This window comes from Phodopus roborovskii, unplaced genomic scaffold, assembly GCF_943737965.1.
Source record: "Phodopus roborovskii unplaced genomic scaffold, PHOROB, whole genome shotgun sequence".
In the NCBI taxonomy this organism is placed as follows: Eukaryota; Metazoa; Chordata; class Mammalia; order Rodentia; family Cricetidae; genus Phodopus; species Phodopus roborovskii.
In genome coordinates this window covers 20,290,038-20,305,708 of record NW_026126541.1, presented here as the reverse complement: position 1 = coordinate 20,305,708, position 15,671 = coordinate 20,290,038, and the positions used below count along the sequence as shown (strand labels likewise).

Genomic DNA, 15,671 nt, shown 5'->3' with positions numbered 1-15,671 from the left:
GAATATGTTTGAAGATCAGAGGTAGGGCTTGCCACTAGCTAACAGACAGACAGGATGTGGGATGGCTGGGTGGAGACAGGAAGTGAGGGGATGGCTGGGTGGAGACAGGAAGTGAGGGGATGGCTGGGTGGAGAAAGGATTATAGATGGGAGAAAACAGGAACTCTCTGTTTTCAGCTGGGAAGTTGGTGAGGTTAGGTATGGCTGTGGCTTGCTCCTCCATCTCTGTGATCTTTGAGCTTTTGCCCCTGTATTTGACTCCGGAATTTTTATTATTAAGACCAATTAGAACTCCAGATACATGTGCATGCATGTGCAAGGCCCTAGTTTCAAACTTCATTTGTATATAAATAAAATAGAAAAAATTTAAATAGAAAAATAATCTGTGTTTATCATATTTGTTATACTCTAGAAGTATTTAAAATTGTTTGCAAATGGTTTAAGTTGTATTCAAGTGAGTATATTTGATTTATTATTCAAGATCACACTTTTACTCTGAAAACATCTTGATATAATGCATTTAGAATGCTTTTATGATGATTAAATGTGCTAAAAGCTGGTCATTTAGGGAATGCTACAATTTTACAGTTTTTAATATTTCATAAGCATTAACCTAGAGATACTTACAGTTTCAATTTTTATTCTTTTCTTCTAAGGGTGGCCCATATCACGATGTTTTACATAGTATCTTAGGGGCATATACATGTTACAGACCTGATGTTGGTTATGTAAGTATTTGTTTCAGTCTGATTTTTGCGTATAAACATTTTATCTATACTCAAGACTTCCTATGTTGTGTTAATTATTTATAGACACAGATTACCTGTAGCTCTATCTTTTGTAAGTACAAATAGTTTACCTGAAGAGGAAACTCTCCAATTTTTCACCAGGATTCTCTGGCTTGCTGATTGTTGGCTTTTTCTTCTGCAGATCTTTGTTTCAACATTTCTACTATTTTTAATTAAAATTGCTAAAATGCTGTTTATATTTTTTATACTATTTATAACCTTTTCTATTCTCTTTGTTCTTCCAAGGTAACATTTACATTTTCTTTTACTGTCATGTTGAATTTGGGGAAGAAACAAAGAAAATTTAAGTGTCTAATGTTTAACTAGAAGTTATTGAACTTTCATATTTTCTTTTTTCACTTAAAGATTTGTAGATTCATTATCTGCTACAACTTTGTTCTGTTATACATTGATCTGTACATTCATTTCTACAGATATTTATGTGCATATCATTGTTACATGACAGGCAGTGTTCTAGACACTTCTAGATACTTCAGTGCATAAAACATGTTTATACCTCCCCATGGAGCTTAAAGAGAAAACAGATAATATATAAATAAATTATTAAAAGGTTACTGTAAAGTGATAAGGGGAACATACTGCGGTGAAGACAGGAATTGGCAGGTCTGGGTGGAAAAAAGTGATATTTGAGCAAGTTTTACATTCTTTTGGTCAGATATTCTTCACAAGAATTATAGAACACACTATAGCCCTTAGGTTTTGTTTGTTTTTTCTTTCCTTTTTTTTTTTTTTTTTTTTTTGATTTTTTCGCTGTAAGTTTAATTTTTATAAAAGAGTCAGTTTTTGACATTTTAAAAAAGGTGGGCAATAGAATTTTAACACTTATGATTTTCTTCTGATTAGGTTCAAATTAAATATTTTAGAATACTACCATAAATGACATCCACAAGCAACATATAATAACTAAAAGAACCAGACTTTGGAACACCATGAAGGAACTATTATCTTTCATTATGCACTAGGGTGATACATGATATATGTGAATAAACTTTATGTAGCTTGTACATATACATAAGTAAAAATTCTAAGTGATAAAGTGTTAACATCAACTAATTGGCAGCATTTTCTTAGTACACAGTTTTTAATTCATGTTTTAAATCAAGTTAAATGTGGTTTTATTCTTTTTATTTGCACTTGTTCTTTTCATTTATTGGTGGTTAACACTTTGCCTCATATATATTTGACACATATTTTGGTACTAGGAGTACAATTATTCATGGATACAGTTCTCTGAATTAGTTTCCTATTGTTGTTATAATAAATTAGTACAAATTTAGTGTCTTCAGACAGTACAGATTTGAAAGTTCTATGGGTCAGAAGCCCAGAACTGACTTCATGTTTAGTCAGGATAGTGACAATGCTGTGCTCTTTTGTAGGCTCCAGGGCAGAATCCACTTTCCCACCTTGTGAAAGCTGATTCCATTATTTATTGTGAAAGGGAGCTCCTTTCACAGCATCCAGTCTCAGGATGACTCTCCTGCATCCCATTTTCACTTCAGGGTTCTTAGGGATGTTAACTCTGGGCCCATTCCGATAGTCTAGTACAGTATCCCTTCTCTACGTCTTACTTAATCATTTCTCAAAGTTCTTTTGTAGCATCTTCACAGGCACTGGATATGAGGACATGAACATCTTTGGGGGACAGTTATTCGGATTACTGTAGTCTCTGTTTCATTGAGCTCTTATTAGAGAAAATTGAATAGGCAATTGCCATAAAGTTTGCAAGGAAATTAGAGAAATAAGAATAGAACAAAAAAGTGTGTATTAAAAAGTGTGATGATTCATACCTGTAATCCTCTCAGTTAGTACCCTGAAGCAGAGGGGTTGTGATGAATCAGAGGCCAGCCTTGACTATATAGTGTGTTCTAGGCCAGCTAAGCTCCAGCATGAAATGCTATCCTTCTCATCCCCATGAAAAGAAAGAACAAAATGAATCAGTTCAGTGAAGTAATATCACTGAGTGGGAATCCATCTGAAGTAGGTTACAAGGAGAAGTAAGAAGCTGGAGATGGTCAGGCAGTAGTGGTGCATACCTTTAGTCCCAGTACTCAAGAGGCAGAGACAGGCAGATCTCTGTGAGTTCAAGGACAGCCAGGACTACATAGAGAAGCACTGTCTTGAAAAGGCAGAGAGAGAGAGAGACAGACAGACAGACACACACACACACAGAGAGAGAGAGAGAGAGAGAGAGAGAGAGAGAGAGAGAGAGGGAGAGGGAGGGAGGGAGAGAGGAAGAGAGGGAGAGAGGGAGGGAGGAGAAGCTGGAGATGGTGATGAAGGACAAACATTTCAGAATATTTGGTTGGGAACAAGACACATCTGTCCTTGCAGTTACTCTCAGGGAACTTGGTGTGTATGTCTATTATAGAAATCTTGACTTTATTTTTTTAATTAAAGAGAGGTCTTTCATAGCAAGGTCTTTCATAATGTAAGTGAATCTTTTTCTAAATGGTGTATTCTACATGGGCTATCATTTCTTTGTTCAAGTTTCTTTTTGTTAAGGGATTCACCACCACCCCCTTAATTTCCTAAATTTGTGATTCCCCATAAATTCAGGTGTTTCAAGCCCCACAATTTCTTGGAATTTTAGTATTCCATAGACTTTTATTCTTAGTTCTTCTGTTATAATGTGACAACAGTAACTTAATTTTCATTAATGTGTAATTTTGAAAGAATTCAGGCTAAGAAGAAATAATTAGTTGGTACACTGATAGGCTCTTAGAGCAAATAACAGCTGATTTAAATTTTTTTCTGATTTATTAAACCCTATCACATGAACGTGAAGTGCAAATTTAGGGAAATTCATAACTCTTATAGTTTCTTAGTAGTTTCTTTTACTGGGAAAAAAAATTGGTAAATTCTTAGTACCAGTTTGTAAATTTTGAGGAGGATAACTAAACTGTGGAATTATTTAAACCCATCTTTACTTTCCCTTCCCTCTGAAGGTCCAAGGGATGTCCTTCATTGCAGCTGTGCTCATCCTCAATTTGGAAGAAGCAGATGCCTTCATTGCCTTTGCAAATCTCCTAAATAAGCCGTGCCAGTTGGCCTTTTTCCGGGTGGATCACAGCATGGTATGAACATTGAGGATGTTTCTGTATTCTGAATGTCTGCTTAGAGTAAAAAACATGAGTCTAATCAAAATAGATCAGTTTTTTTTTTTTTTTTTTTTTTTTTTTTTTTTTGAGAGGACCAAGCAGAGGCCATAAACAGGCTGCTCCGTCTTCTTTGAGAGATCAGACCTCAATTTCAGTTTTCTGAGGTTAAGTTTCTGAGAAAAAGCCACGGACAAAGGGCAATCAATCTCCAGCATCCCCAATAGCAAGGAGAGGAGTCTTAGGGGCCTAAGCCATGAAAAGCTCAAGATGATAACCAAATAAAGACAAAGCCTGGGACTTGTTCAGGCCTGCCCCCCATATGGAAAACTATAGCCCTGATCAGCCCCTAACTAGTCCTAGCCAACTAGATCATACTAATATGAATGCTACTTGCTTAAGCCAATGGTAGATAAAATGACTTAATTGCCTTAGCTGTGCTTAAAAGGAGTCCATATGTCCCACTCAGGTCTTCCCATCTCATCTTTGTGTGGGATGTCAGGCCTCAGCATGCTGGGATTAAAAAAAAAAAAACAAAACAAAACAAAAAAAAGACTTGCTGCTACTCTTGCTGATTGCGTATGTGGATGGTGGTCTTCTGTGGGACTTCTCCAGGAAGCTAACAGTTTTCATTGAGTGGCAATTTTAGGAAAACTTGAAGCAACTCAAAAGAGTTGCTAATAAAGATTAGCTATTAATGTTAAAGATTTCTCATCCTATAGTAGATTTTTTAATTTTCTTGATTTTTTTTTCCTATTTATAGATGTTGAAGTATTTTGCAACATTTGAAGTATTCTTTGAGGAAAACCTGTCCAAACTATTTCTTCATTTCAAGTCATACAGTCTTACACCAGATATATACTTGATAGATTGGTAAGTCATTAACAGATGTAAATTAACAATAAAAAGGAAATTAAGTAAAACTTTCTGCTTTTTAGGAAATATAGTAAATCTGATAGACGAGAATCTTTCTCCAGGCATTCGTAGCACACATCTTTAGTCCCAGCCCTTGGGAGACAGAGGCAGGTGGATCTCTGTGAGTTCAAGGCCTGCTTGAGTCCATAGCTACTTGAGAATCCCTGTTTTCAAAAACAAACAAAACAACAAACAACAACAAAACCAGAACCTTTCCCTTACAAATAGAAAATGTCCCATATTTTGTAAGGATGTATTTTAAAACAGACTGGAGCCTGGCATGGTGGCACGTGCCTTTAATCCCAACACAGGAGGATCTCTGAGTTTAAGACCAGCGTGGTCTACAAAGTGAGTTCCAGGACTACAAGGAAAAATCTCATCTTAAAAAACAAAACAAACAAAAATCATAGACTGGCTTGAAATCAGTTTCTGTTTTTAATTATAAAAGGGAATAGGAGAAAACCTATAGAAATTGCCCAGTGCTTAAGAGAGTGATGCAGTCCTTTAAAAAAAAGTGCTCGCTACTCTTGCAGAAAAACTGAGTTCATTTCCCGGTACCTAGCTTGAGCAGCTCCACAGCCTGTAACTACAACTCCAGAGGATCTAACACCTTCTTTCTGCCCTTCTTGGGTACAGCAGTCATGTCACACACAGGCACACACACACATTTGAATTATGCATATATGTATAATTATACAATATATACACATATATCTTTTAAAATAAAGGAAAGAGAGAAGAATAGGGGACTGGGAAGATGGGTCAGCATGGGAAAGCACTTGCCACACAAACCCAACAACTTCAGTTTGATCCCTAGAACCTATATAAAAATCCAGATGCATCCAGGCATTGGTGGCACACACCTTTAATCCCAGCACTTGAGAGGCAAAAGCTGGTGGATTTCAGAGAATTCTAGGTAGCTTGGTCTACAGAGCTAGTTCCAGGATAGGCAGGACTGTTATACAGAGAAACCCTATCTCAAAAAACAAAAGAGACAAACAAAAAATCCAGATGTAGTGGCACATATCTCATCATTCCAGAGGCAATATGGGAGGCAGAGACAAAAGAATCATGGGGAAGCTAGCTTAGAGTAATGAGCACAGCATCAGAAGCAAGAGAGACCCTGCCACAACAAGAGCCAGCTCCAGTAGTTGTCCTCTGATATCCACATGCATCATGGCAAACATGTACATGTACATGCACAGACATACATGCATGCACATGCACACACACACACAGACACACAGAGTAAATAAATGAATAAATGGTTTTTTTTTCTAAGAGTATAGCAATCCCTGAAATGTAGTGAACTGTAGTGATGGATTATCGTATTTAATGCCTAGCATTTACTAATTAATAATCTTAAAAAATAGTTGCAATTTCTTTATTCTTTTTTCTTTTCTTTTTTTTTGGGGGGGTGGGTGGGTGGGTGGGGTGTTCAAGACAGGATTTCTCTATAGCTTTGGAGCCTGTGCTGGAGCTCCCTCTGTAGACCAGGCTGGCTTCAAACTCACACGAGATCCACCTATCTCTGCCTCCCAGGTGCTGGGATTAAAGGTCTGCGCTACCACTGCCCAGCCAATTTCTTTATTCTTAACACAGAAAAGCTACGTTATATATGGTAGTATTTCTTTAATAAGATGTTTTTCAAAGCTTTGTCCAAAATTCTAAAAGTAAATATTATTTAATTTCTTATTTTCAGGATGTTTTGATTTAACTTTGAGGGTTTATGTGGTAAGCAGCAGACAGTTGACTTCAGTATCATTGGTAAATTTTGATAAGAAATGACTGAGGGCACCAATGCCTGTCGGCCACAGATCAAGCACCACCATCAATAGTTAAAAAATTTAAAATGTAAAGGACAAGTGAATTTACAGGAGACCCTGTATATTCCCCCTTTTTTTGTTTTATAAGGATAGGCTTTAATTGTATGATGTGCACGCTCCACCATGGCCTGACCTTGAGGACTATAAGGGATACCCATCTTACTGGAGATAAAATTTTTGCAAAAAGAGTTGAAACCCTAACTATTATAAGCAGGGCTGTTACTAGTTTTTAGTTGTCTGGGCACCCACATATAAACAAAGGCTTGCAAAAATGGCTCTTAACATACTTAAGCCTTTCTCCAGTATGGGCAGAAGCAAATACGAGATGGGAATGGGTGTCCACAGGTACATGAACAAATTGTAGTCGGCCAAAGAAAGGAACATGGGTAACATCAATCTGCCAGATACCATTAGGTGTGACTCCCCAAGGGTTAACTTCAAGGTGTGAAACAGGTAAGAACTCTGTGTATAGGGGACAATTCCTAACTATACTAATATCTTGGTCTCTAGTACCTTTAAAATGGAATTTAAGCGACCCTGCACTAAGGTGTTTTGCAGGCAACTTCATAACCAGGCTCTCTCATCATCATGATGGCACTATCTGTTTTAGTATTAAATCGTCAATGGCACTTCACTCAAAGGGCTGGGCAAATCAAAATGTGCTCAGAGAAGCTTTACAAAAATTGGATGAGAGTGACTCCATAGTAGGCTTTTGTGGCTAGTAAGTGTTCTTATACATGAGAGACCGGAGCTATGTAGGCAGCAGTGATACACATATTTACTGTCAGTGTATAAATTAAGCGGCTCATCAGAAGAATGTTGCAGGGCTAACTGTACTGCAGCTAGTTCAGCATATTGTGCAGATTTCACTTGTAGTGTAGAGTGTTTAATAACGGAAAAGGAAACAACAACTGCACAACCATTTGAGGAGCCATGTGTAAATACATCGTGAGTCCCTTTTAACGGATTTATGAAAATAATTTTGGGGAAACACGGAGATTTTTTTTAATGAGTTAATTTATTGGAAGGGAAATGATTATCAAAGTGGCAGGATGTGGAACACATGAAATGTGCCCAATCCTCATCAAACTGTTGAAGCCATTGTATTTGTTGAGTATAGGGAGTGACAATTATATCTGGGATCTTGCCAAAAACTTGAAGACTCATTTTGTATGCCTTTTGAATAATGGAAAGCATTGCCTGGGGAGAAGATCTAAATGTTCTTCCTGGGGATGCATGTTCATAGAATAGTCAGTATAAGTGTGAAGATTGGAAGTATTCTTGTACAAGTACACAGCAGGTGTTAAGGGGAGCAGAGAAGTGGGATCAGATCTCCTTGTCAAATATCAAATAAGGGTCTAAGCTGTCCAGTGGTTAGGGCCAAACTAGATCAAACCCAATTTATATCTCCCAATAATTTTTGAAAATCATTAAGGGTGGTCAGTCTATCCAGCCTTAAAGTGATCTTTTGAGGGCGGATACCAGAATATAACAATTGATGACCCAGGTATTGATAGGAAAATTCTTGTTGTATCTTTTCTGGGGTTATTCTTAAGCCAGCTAGTTGAAGATGATGTTGCAATTCTCCAAAAGCCTCATTTACTTCCTTAGGGTCTGGGGTAAAAGAATATCATCCCTATAATGTATAATATTACAAGGATTGAAATTTCTCCCTAATGGGGCAGTGGCCAAAAATACATAAACTTGACAAATAGTGGGACTATTGGCCATTCCTTGAGGCAACACCACCCATTGATACCTCTTATAGGGCTTCTTTTAAATTAACAGAAGGAATGCTAAATGCAAATCGCTCACTACCCTGAGGATGCAAGGGAATGGTAAAGAAGCAATCTTTTAGATCTATAACTAATAAATAATAGCCTTGAGGAATAGAGGGGAAGGTAAGCCAGGCTGTGTGACTCCCATAATTTGCATACAATCACTAACAGCTCGGAGATCTTGTGGGAGTCTCCATTTTCCAGATTTTTTTCTTTAAACAAAAATTGGTGTATTCCATGGGGAAGTGGAAGGAACAATATATATGTCCTGCCCAATTGTTCCTGTACAAATTGATGTGCATCCTGTAATTTCTCAATAGATAAGGGCCATTGCTACACCTTCACTAGGGTATCAATTTTCCAGGTGATAGGAATGGGAGGCTGCGCAGCAATATTCCCTAAGGAAAATTGCCCAACCCAGAGCAATCTCTGGCTCTTTTGATAATTAAATGTTTGGATGCTACAGACTGAGGGTCACCTTGGAGTCCTCTTCCTTGTACATAACCTTGGTCAGCCAGCATATTTTTAATAGGCTCAGTAGTTAAGGACTGCTCCCATGGCCTGAAGCATATCTCTTCCCCAAAGATTAACAGGTTTATGACTTAACACAAAAGGTTGAAAAAGGCCTGTTATGTCCTTCATCATCTGACCATTTAAGAAGCTGAGTGCTACATTCTGGAGCCACAGCAGTACCCACTCCTTGTAAATGAGTGGAGGCTGGCTGAAGAGGCCATGCTTGTGGCCATTGTACTCTAGTGTCTACAAGTCCAGAACATTGTCTACCTTCTATGGTAAGGGTGAGCATGGAGCGCTGTTAAGACTTGATTCCCAAAAGACACCCATGGAGCCTATGGGCCAAAACCAGCAGATCCCCTGGTGTTCTTTAAAAGGGGATTGTTGGTTTTGAACACAGGGAGAAAAGCCAGTTGTGTTATCCGAGTGCCCTGTGGTATCATTAATACCTCCATTTCTGCCCTAACCATGATTTTTATTTCTCCTCTATTATTCCTGGAATGACTTTAATTCCTTTCAACAGGGCACTACTGCATCCTAATAATAGCCCTATCACTCCTGAGGAAAGAGGCTTAAAGCTTGAGTGCCCATTTGTGGTGTTAATATTGCTTGGGTGTCGAAACAGGTCCAATCCAGCACTTCCTGGGGTACCTCTGATAAGGTCCTGGACATAAAGGGGTTTCTCTGAGGGATCATCTGTATTGGAGGTTACAGCTGTATCCATTGCCCCATACACCTGGGCTTGAGGGACCTGAGGCTGCCCCGGCTTCCCGGTTTCCGGAGCTGGTAAGGGATTACCAAGGGCATGTTTTTGATCTACATTCATTGCTCCAGTGGTGACCCTTACAGCAATGGGGACAAAACCCTGGCCCAGGACTCGATTGCATTGTGGCACTCTGGGGGCAGTTCCTTTTGAAATGTCCTGACTGTCTACATTCAAAGCAAATCTTTGACCTGGCTCCTCCATTGTTCCCACCTCCTTTCATGACTAAAGCTATAACCTGGCCCATAATGTGATTACCATCTATGTCTTGACATATGTGTATATAGTCATTAAGACGTTTAGCCTTGCCCGGGTAGTGACACTCACCTTTAATCCCAGCAGTTGGGAGGCAGAGACAGGCGTATCTCTGTGAGTTCAAGACCAGCCTGGTCTACAAGAGCTAATTCCAGGACAGCCTCCACAGCCACATAGAAACCCTGTCTCGAAACTCCCCCCCCCCAAAAAAAAAAGGACTTTTGGCCTTATGGGGACATAGAACCTCTTGACGCATTATCAAATGCCAAGTGTTTAACTATGGGCATGGCGTTTTAAACATCACCAAAAATGTGACTGGCCAGCTGTAGGAAGCAGTCTGCAAATTCTGAATAGGGCTCAGATGGTCCCTGTAATACCTTAGATAGTTGATCACCTGTGACCTTATTAGGCAGAGCTTTCCAAGCTCTAGTAGCAGCAGCTGCAATTTATGCATAGAGCGCTGGGTCAAAAACAATTTTGAGCATCAAGGGTAGCATATTGCCCATCACCCATGAGCATATCTAAATTCCTAGCAGGAAATCCAGCAGTGGCATTGCATTGGGCGGTTTCTTTGCAATATTCTTAAATTCACCTCTCCAGAGCAAATAATCACCTCCACTCAATGTGGCTTTACAGAGCTGCATACAATCACTAGGGTTGCAGTTTAACACTGCAAAGACTCAAAAATTGCCTGAGTGAAAGGAGCATGGGCCTGCAAGCAGAGACAGCCTCCTTAAGCTGTTTTATATCCTTGAAATTTAGTGGGTTGTGCTCCCTAACCCTGTTACCCTGAGGATCCACTGTCTCATCACAGGAAAAGCTTGTCTTTCTTTTTCTAATGCTTTTACCTTGGTCATTAAATCTTTGACCTCCTTCTCTATCCCTTGCGGCACAGAGGCCCTACCTACTAAAGGGATCACAAAAGGGATTCTGCCATAGTGGATAGCTTTTGCACTCATCAACTTAAGAAATTCTTTGTTTTAATTGTACAATTTCTGCTTCCAAAGTATCTTCTTCATCAGTTACAGTAGGACTATCACCTGTTCCCTGATTTCACAGATTCTAAATCTTGTACTTCCTCAAAAGTCCTATTCATCTCTGCCATTAGTTCTTTTACTTTAACATTGTTGCTCAGGAGGGCATTTTTAACTAGATGCCAAAGGGAAACGGTGGTAATAGGTTTAAGTTTCAGTCGGTACCCCCAAGAACTCAATGGCCAGTCCAGTTGATGCAACACGCAAAAGGCTTTAATGAATAGGAAATGTTTTCTCAAATGGGCCCCCTCAGCACACAGGCTAGAGAGAAGCGTCATTCTCCAGGCACAGGTGTTTTTAAAGGCAAAACCCACAAGCTTAGGGCGAGGGTGTGACCCTCTGTCCATTGAGTATGTGACCCTTTGAGGCCATTAGGGTCAGCAGAACTTAGGGCCTCAGGGTGTGCTAATTAATCTTGTCAGGGAAAACTGGAGGTGCAGCTATCTCTTTGTTTCTTAAGGACCCTATTCACCACCTGCTGACTCACTGAAAGGAGGGGCACCAGTGAATTTTTGGTATCTTGTTATCTCAGGGCCTTGTGAGGGGAAGTTAGCAAATTCCAGGGAACTGATAGTGGTCTGGGTTAGCTTTCCAGGTCAGACTGTCCTTCATTTCTAGTGTGTGTGTGTGTGGGGGGGGGGGATTCCTTAACTTTATTTTTTTTTGTCTTTCAATAGGGAAATTATCAGGCTCCTCTTATTTATAAGCTTTTTGGAGATCTCTTTTTACCTGTTCCCAATTGGGGATGTTGAAGCCTCCAGAGTGCATAAACCAGGGACTATGTTTCTCTAATATGGCAATGAAATCTTTAGCTGTTTTAGTTTTAATCCTGGTGCCCTGTCTTTTTAGTAGGGCCACACTAATTATCCACTGAGAATTTCCTTACAGTTATTGGCACCCGTCCTTCAATACACTCTCATTTCCTCTGAGAGCTATCTCTTAGGTGATCCTTTCTTCCCAATCTCGGTGGGACCTCCACTTGTAGCACCTGTGCTAAAATCTGTCCCACAAGTATGGCAAAGGCCTAGAGATTGAAATAAGAGACAAGACAATGGGACAACAGCAATATCGAAATGCCAAATGCCCTTTATTGAGGGGATGGGATGGGCTTATATACTGACTCACAGCACAGTAGAAAATAACAGGGTTTTCAGGCTTAGCTCCTCCCTACTCGGTGTGTGTTAGCAAAACAGGAAGAATACCAATGACAACTGGGAGGGGGAGGGGCAAAAAAACAGGAAGAGTACCAACAACACTGGGGCAAGATGTTCCAGTCAACAGCTTTAGGCTTGCTCAATGTGCCTCAGGGGTCAATGCAGGGCCCTACACTTATACCCTTCTTTTTCCATAGTGATGCTTAATAGAGTAAATAAGTCAATAAATTAAACCATTCAATAACTGTTTCCTCCTTAACTTTAGGATCTTCACGCTGTACAGCAAATCACTTCCACTTGATCTGGCTTGTCGTGTCTGGGATGTGTTTTGCAGAGATGGAGAGGAATTTTTATTTAGGACTGGATTAGGGATCCTCCGGCTATATGAAGATATACTCCTACAGATGGACTTTATTCATATAGCACAATTTCTTACCAAATTGCCAGAAGATATCACATCAGAAAAACTTTTCAGCTGTATCGCAGCCATTCAGATGCAGAATAGCACCAAAAAATGGACTCAGGTAGAGTAACTTTTTTTTAACGTTTAGAGTTCAAATTATCTGTTGACTTTTTATATAGGTCCTGTGTAAGGAGTAGGGTTTTTCCGCCCACCACCTGGTCTGGTCCCGCTGCCCCGCCAGCCCCAATTAACACACCGAGACTCTGTATGTGATATAATTCTGTTGGCCCGTTACTAGTTTCTTATCAGCTAGCTCTGTCTTAATTATTAACCCATTTCTGTTGATCTATGTATTTTCACGCGGCCTCCTTACCGGGGAGTGGGGCAGGTGTCTGGTCTCCCCAGTCTCTCCATCTTGACTCCTCCTTACTCCTTCCTCTTTCCTCCTTGTCTCCTAGTTCCTCATATCCTCCTTTCCTATTGGCCAACAGTGCTTTATTCATTAATCAGTATGAGAAACATATATACATAATGGCATCTCCCATCAGTCCTATAGTATTTTAGTGTATTGCCACCTACAGTAATCACTCATTTACCGTAGCAGTCATGGGGTTACTTTGATATTTCAAACAGACACAAATTGTATTAAGTAACCTGCTATGAGACTGACAAGATGGTTCAAGGGTAAAGTAAAGGTTCCTGCTGCCAAGTGTAATGATTTGAGTTCAATCCCTGGGTCCCACATGATTGAAGACTCCATACATGCACTATGGCACATACATACTCTGGGTCTCACATGTGGATGATTCCATACATGCACTGTGCACTTGCATGCTAATGCACTCACATACCTGAGACAGATAGATAGATAGATAGATAATAGTAGAAAATGAAACAACACAAAAGCACCATCTGCTTCCTACTAAAAAGGCTTGCAACAAAAAGATCCTAATGTCTGATCCTCATTGTTTGTTTGTTTTGAGTCAGGATCGTATTTAACCCAGGCTGGACTTAATCTTATAGTATAGCTGAAGATGACCTCTGTCTTAGTGTCATATTGCTGTAAAGAGACACCATGACCACGGCAACTCTCCTAAAAGAAAGCATTTAATTGGGGCTTGCTTACTGTTTCAGAAGTTTAGTCTATTATCCTTTTTTGGGGGAATGGTGGCATTCAGACTGACATGGTAGCTGAGAGACACTGGGCCTGGCTTGAGCTTTTGGAACCACAAAGCTAGGTGACACACCTATTCCAACAAAGCCATTCTTCCTAATCCCTCTCAAGTATTCCTATTCCCTGATGACCAAGCATTCAAATATATGAGCCGGTGGCAGCCATTCTTATTTGAACCAGGACAGCCTTGAACCCCTGACCCTCCTCTTCTGAGAATATATCATATACAACCACTTCCAGAGAATCTGGCTTTTCAGCTGCTTAGTCTTGTTAGGAGAAACACACATACTGGTAAATGACATTTAGTCCATCAATGGATGACACAAATTGTCTTTTAAGTTCTTAGTTTAATTGCCCTTGAGATGAAATAGGATATTAGTCCATCAATATCAGAGTAATTTGCAGTTGATGAAAACTGCAATCTAATTATATGCAGTAAAACTGGGCTGTAAAAAGAAAGAGAAAAAAAAGGAGGGGTGGGGAGACAGCTCAACAAGTAAAGGTTCCTGCTGTCAAGCCTATCGATCTGAGTTCAATTCCCAGGACCCAAGGGGCAGAAGACAACCAACTCATGAAAGCTGTCTGCTGACCAAGACATGCACACATAACTCACATAGACAACCAATGAATCAATAAAATGTAAACATGAAAACAAGCAAAAACAAAGCAATCAAACAAAAAACTCCAAGGAAATATAAAGCCTGAGGTGGTGGCATGCACCTGAAATCTCAGTACTTGAAGAGGTGGTAGCAAAAGATGGACTGTTCAGAATCATCCTCTGCTACAACAAAGAAAGTTCAGAGTCAGTGTGGGCTATGTGAGACCTGCCCAAAGAAATTTTAATGAACAGGAGTGGAGTGAGGACTTGAGAATGGTAGTATTTCAGGAAAGCTATCTGTGTTTATAACCCATGGTTATTTAAATTTCTTTGTTTCATACTATTTGCAGGTCTTTGCATCTGTAACGAAGGACATTAAAGAAGGGGATAAGAACAGCAGTCCTGCTCTGAAGAGCTAACATTTGAGTTAAGAACAAACTGAAATGCAAAAGCTAGTTTTGGGGAAAGTTTCCTGTTTCCTGTGCAGGGAGCATGGAAGGAAATGTTGGAGAGAAGAATCAAGAGCTAGAAAACTGCTAAGTTGACGTTCCGTGGCTAAAGTAAATGAAATGTGTAATTTATAGACAGTATTAACAAAAAAGTACCTGAAGAGCCGATTTTCAGAGGAAAAGGCTTAGATGGCTATTACATACTCCATAATTTGGAGTGAATACTTTAAATGCAATAATTTTTTAAAAATAGCTTCAAAGAAACTTCAATTTTTTTATATCTTTTCTTTTTTAACAATTACCACAAAAGCACTTTGGGGGTCAGAATAGGATTGTTAAATCCTACTTTACCTCCAAAAAGGATACATGTATTATCTCCAGTTCCAAGCTTTTGAAGCTATTGTAGACCAGTAGTAAGCAACTTACCTTGTAGGTTATTTAAGTCACTGAAGCTCTTAGGGCATCATAGGCTAGGGCAGTTCTGATCCTCTAGAACTGGAAAGCTGGTGGGACATTGCCACCTGTTTTGTTTGTGGTATTTCCCACAGTGTTGTGTCCCTTTTTTTTTTTTTTTTTTTTTTTTTTTTTTTGTTTTTTTTTTTTTTTAAGAGACATTCTTTCTCTAAGGGATTTCTATCACTAAAGAGTTTTAAGCCTTTTTGTTTCTTTGTTTCTTGTCTAACAAATTGATATGTAGTAACTTAACATTAAAACCCTAACTGGTAGAGTGAGAGATCTTTTTTGCACTTTAGTGGACTAAAGACTTGACTTTGAGAGTAAGAATAAGGAAGCAATGAATTCTAAGAGTTCTAGGTAACACTACTTACAAGACTTGAATTTTTTAGTTAAAATCCATCTTCTATCTATAGAAACAAATTTTATTAATTTCAGTTTGAAATTTGAAAT

General features: G+C 39.2%; 1 protein-coding gene across 1 annotated transcript in view; it reads left to right on the top strand.

Annotated features, from left to right (window-relative positions):
• Tbc1d12 (TBC1 domain family member 12) overlaps positions 1-15,244 on the top strand; it is an 82,886-nt gene extending 67,642 nt beyond the window's left edge. The window contains exons 9-13 of the mRNA XM_051199710.1: positions 656-727; positions 3,754-3,882; positions 4,667-4,776; positions 12,407-12,665; positions 14,667-15,244. Coding sequence (XP_051055667.1) covers positions 656-727; positions 3,754-3,882; positions 4,667-4,776; positions 12,407-12,665; positions 14,667-14,735 — 639 coding nt within the window. The 3' untranslated portion in view covers positions 14,736-15,244. The remainder of the gene's footprint in view (positions 1-655; positions 728-3,753; positions 3,883-4,666; positions 4,777-12,406; positions 12,666-14,666) is intronic.
• Positions 15,245-15,671: the final 427 nt, after the last annotated feature.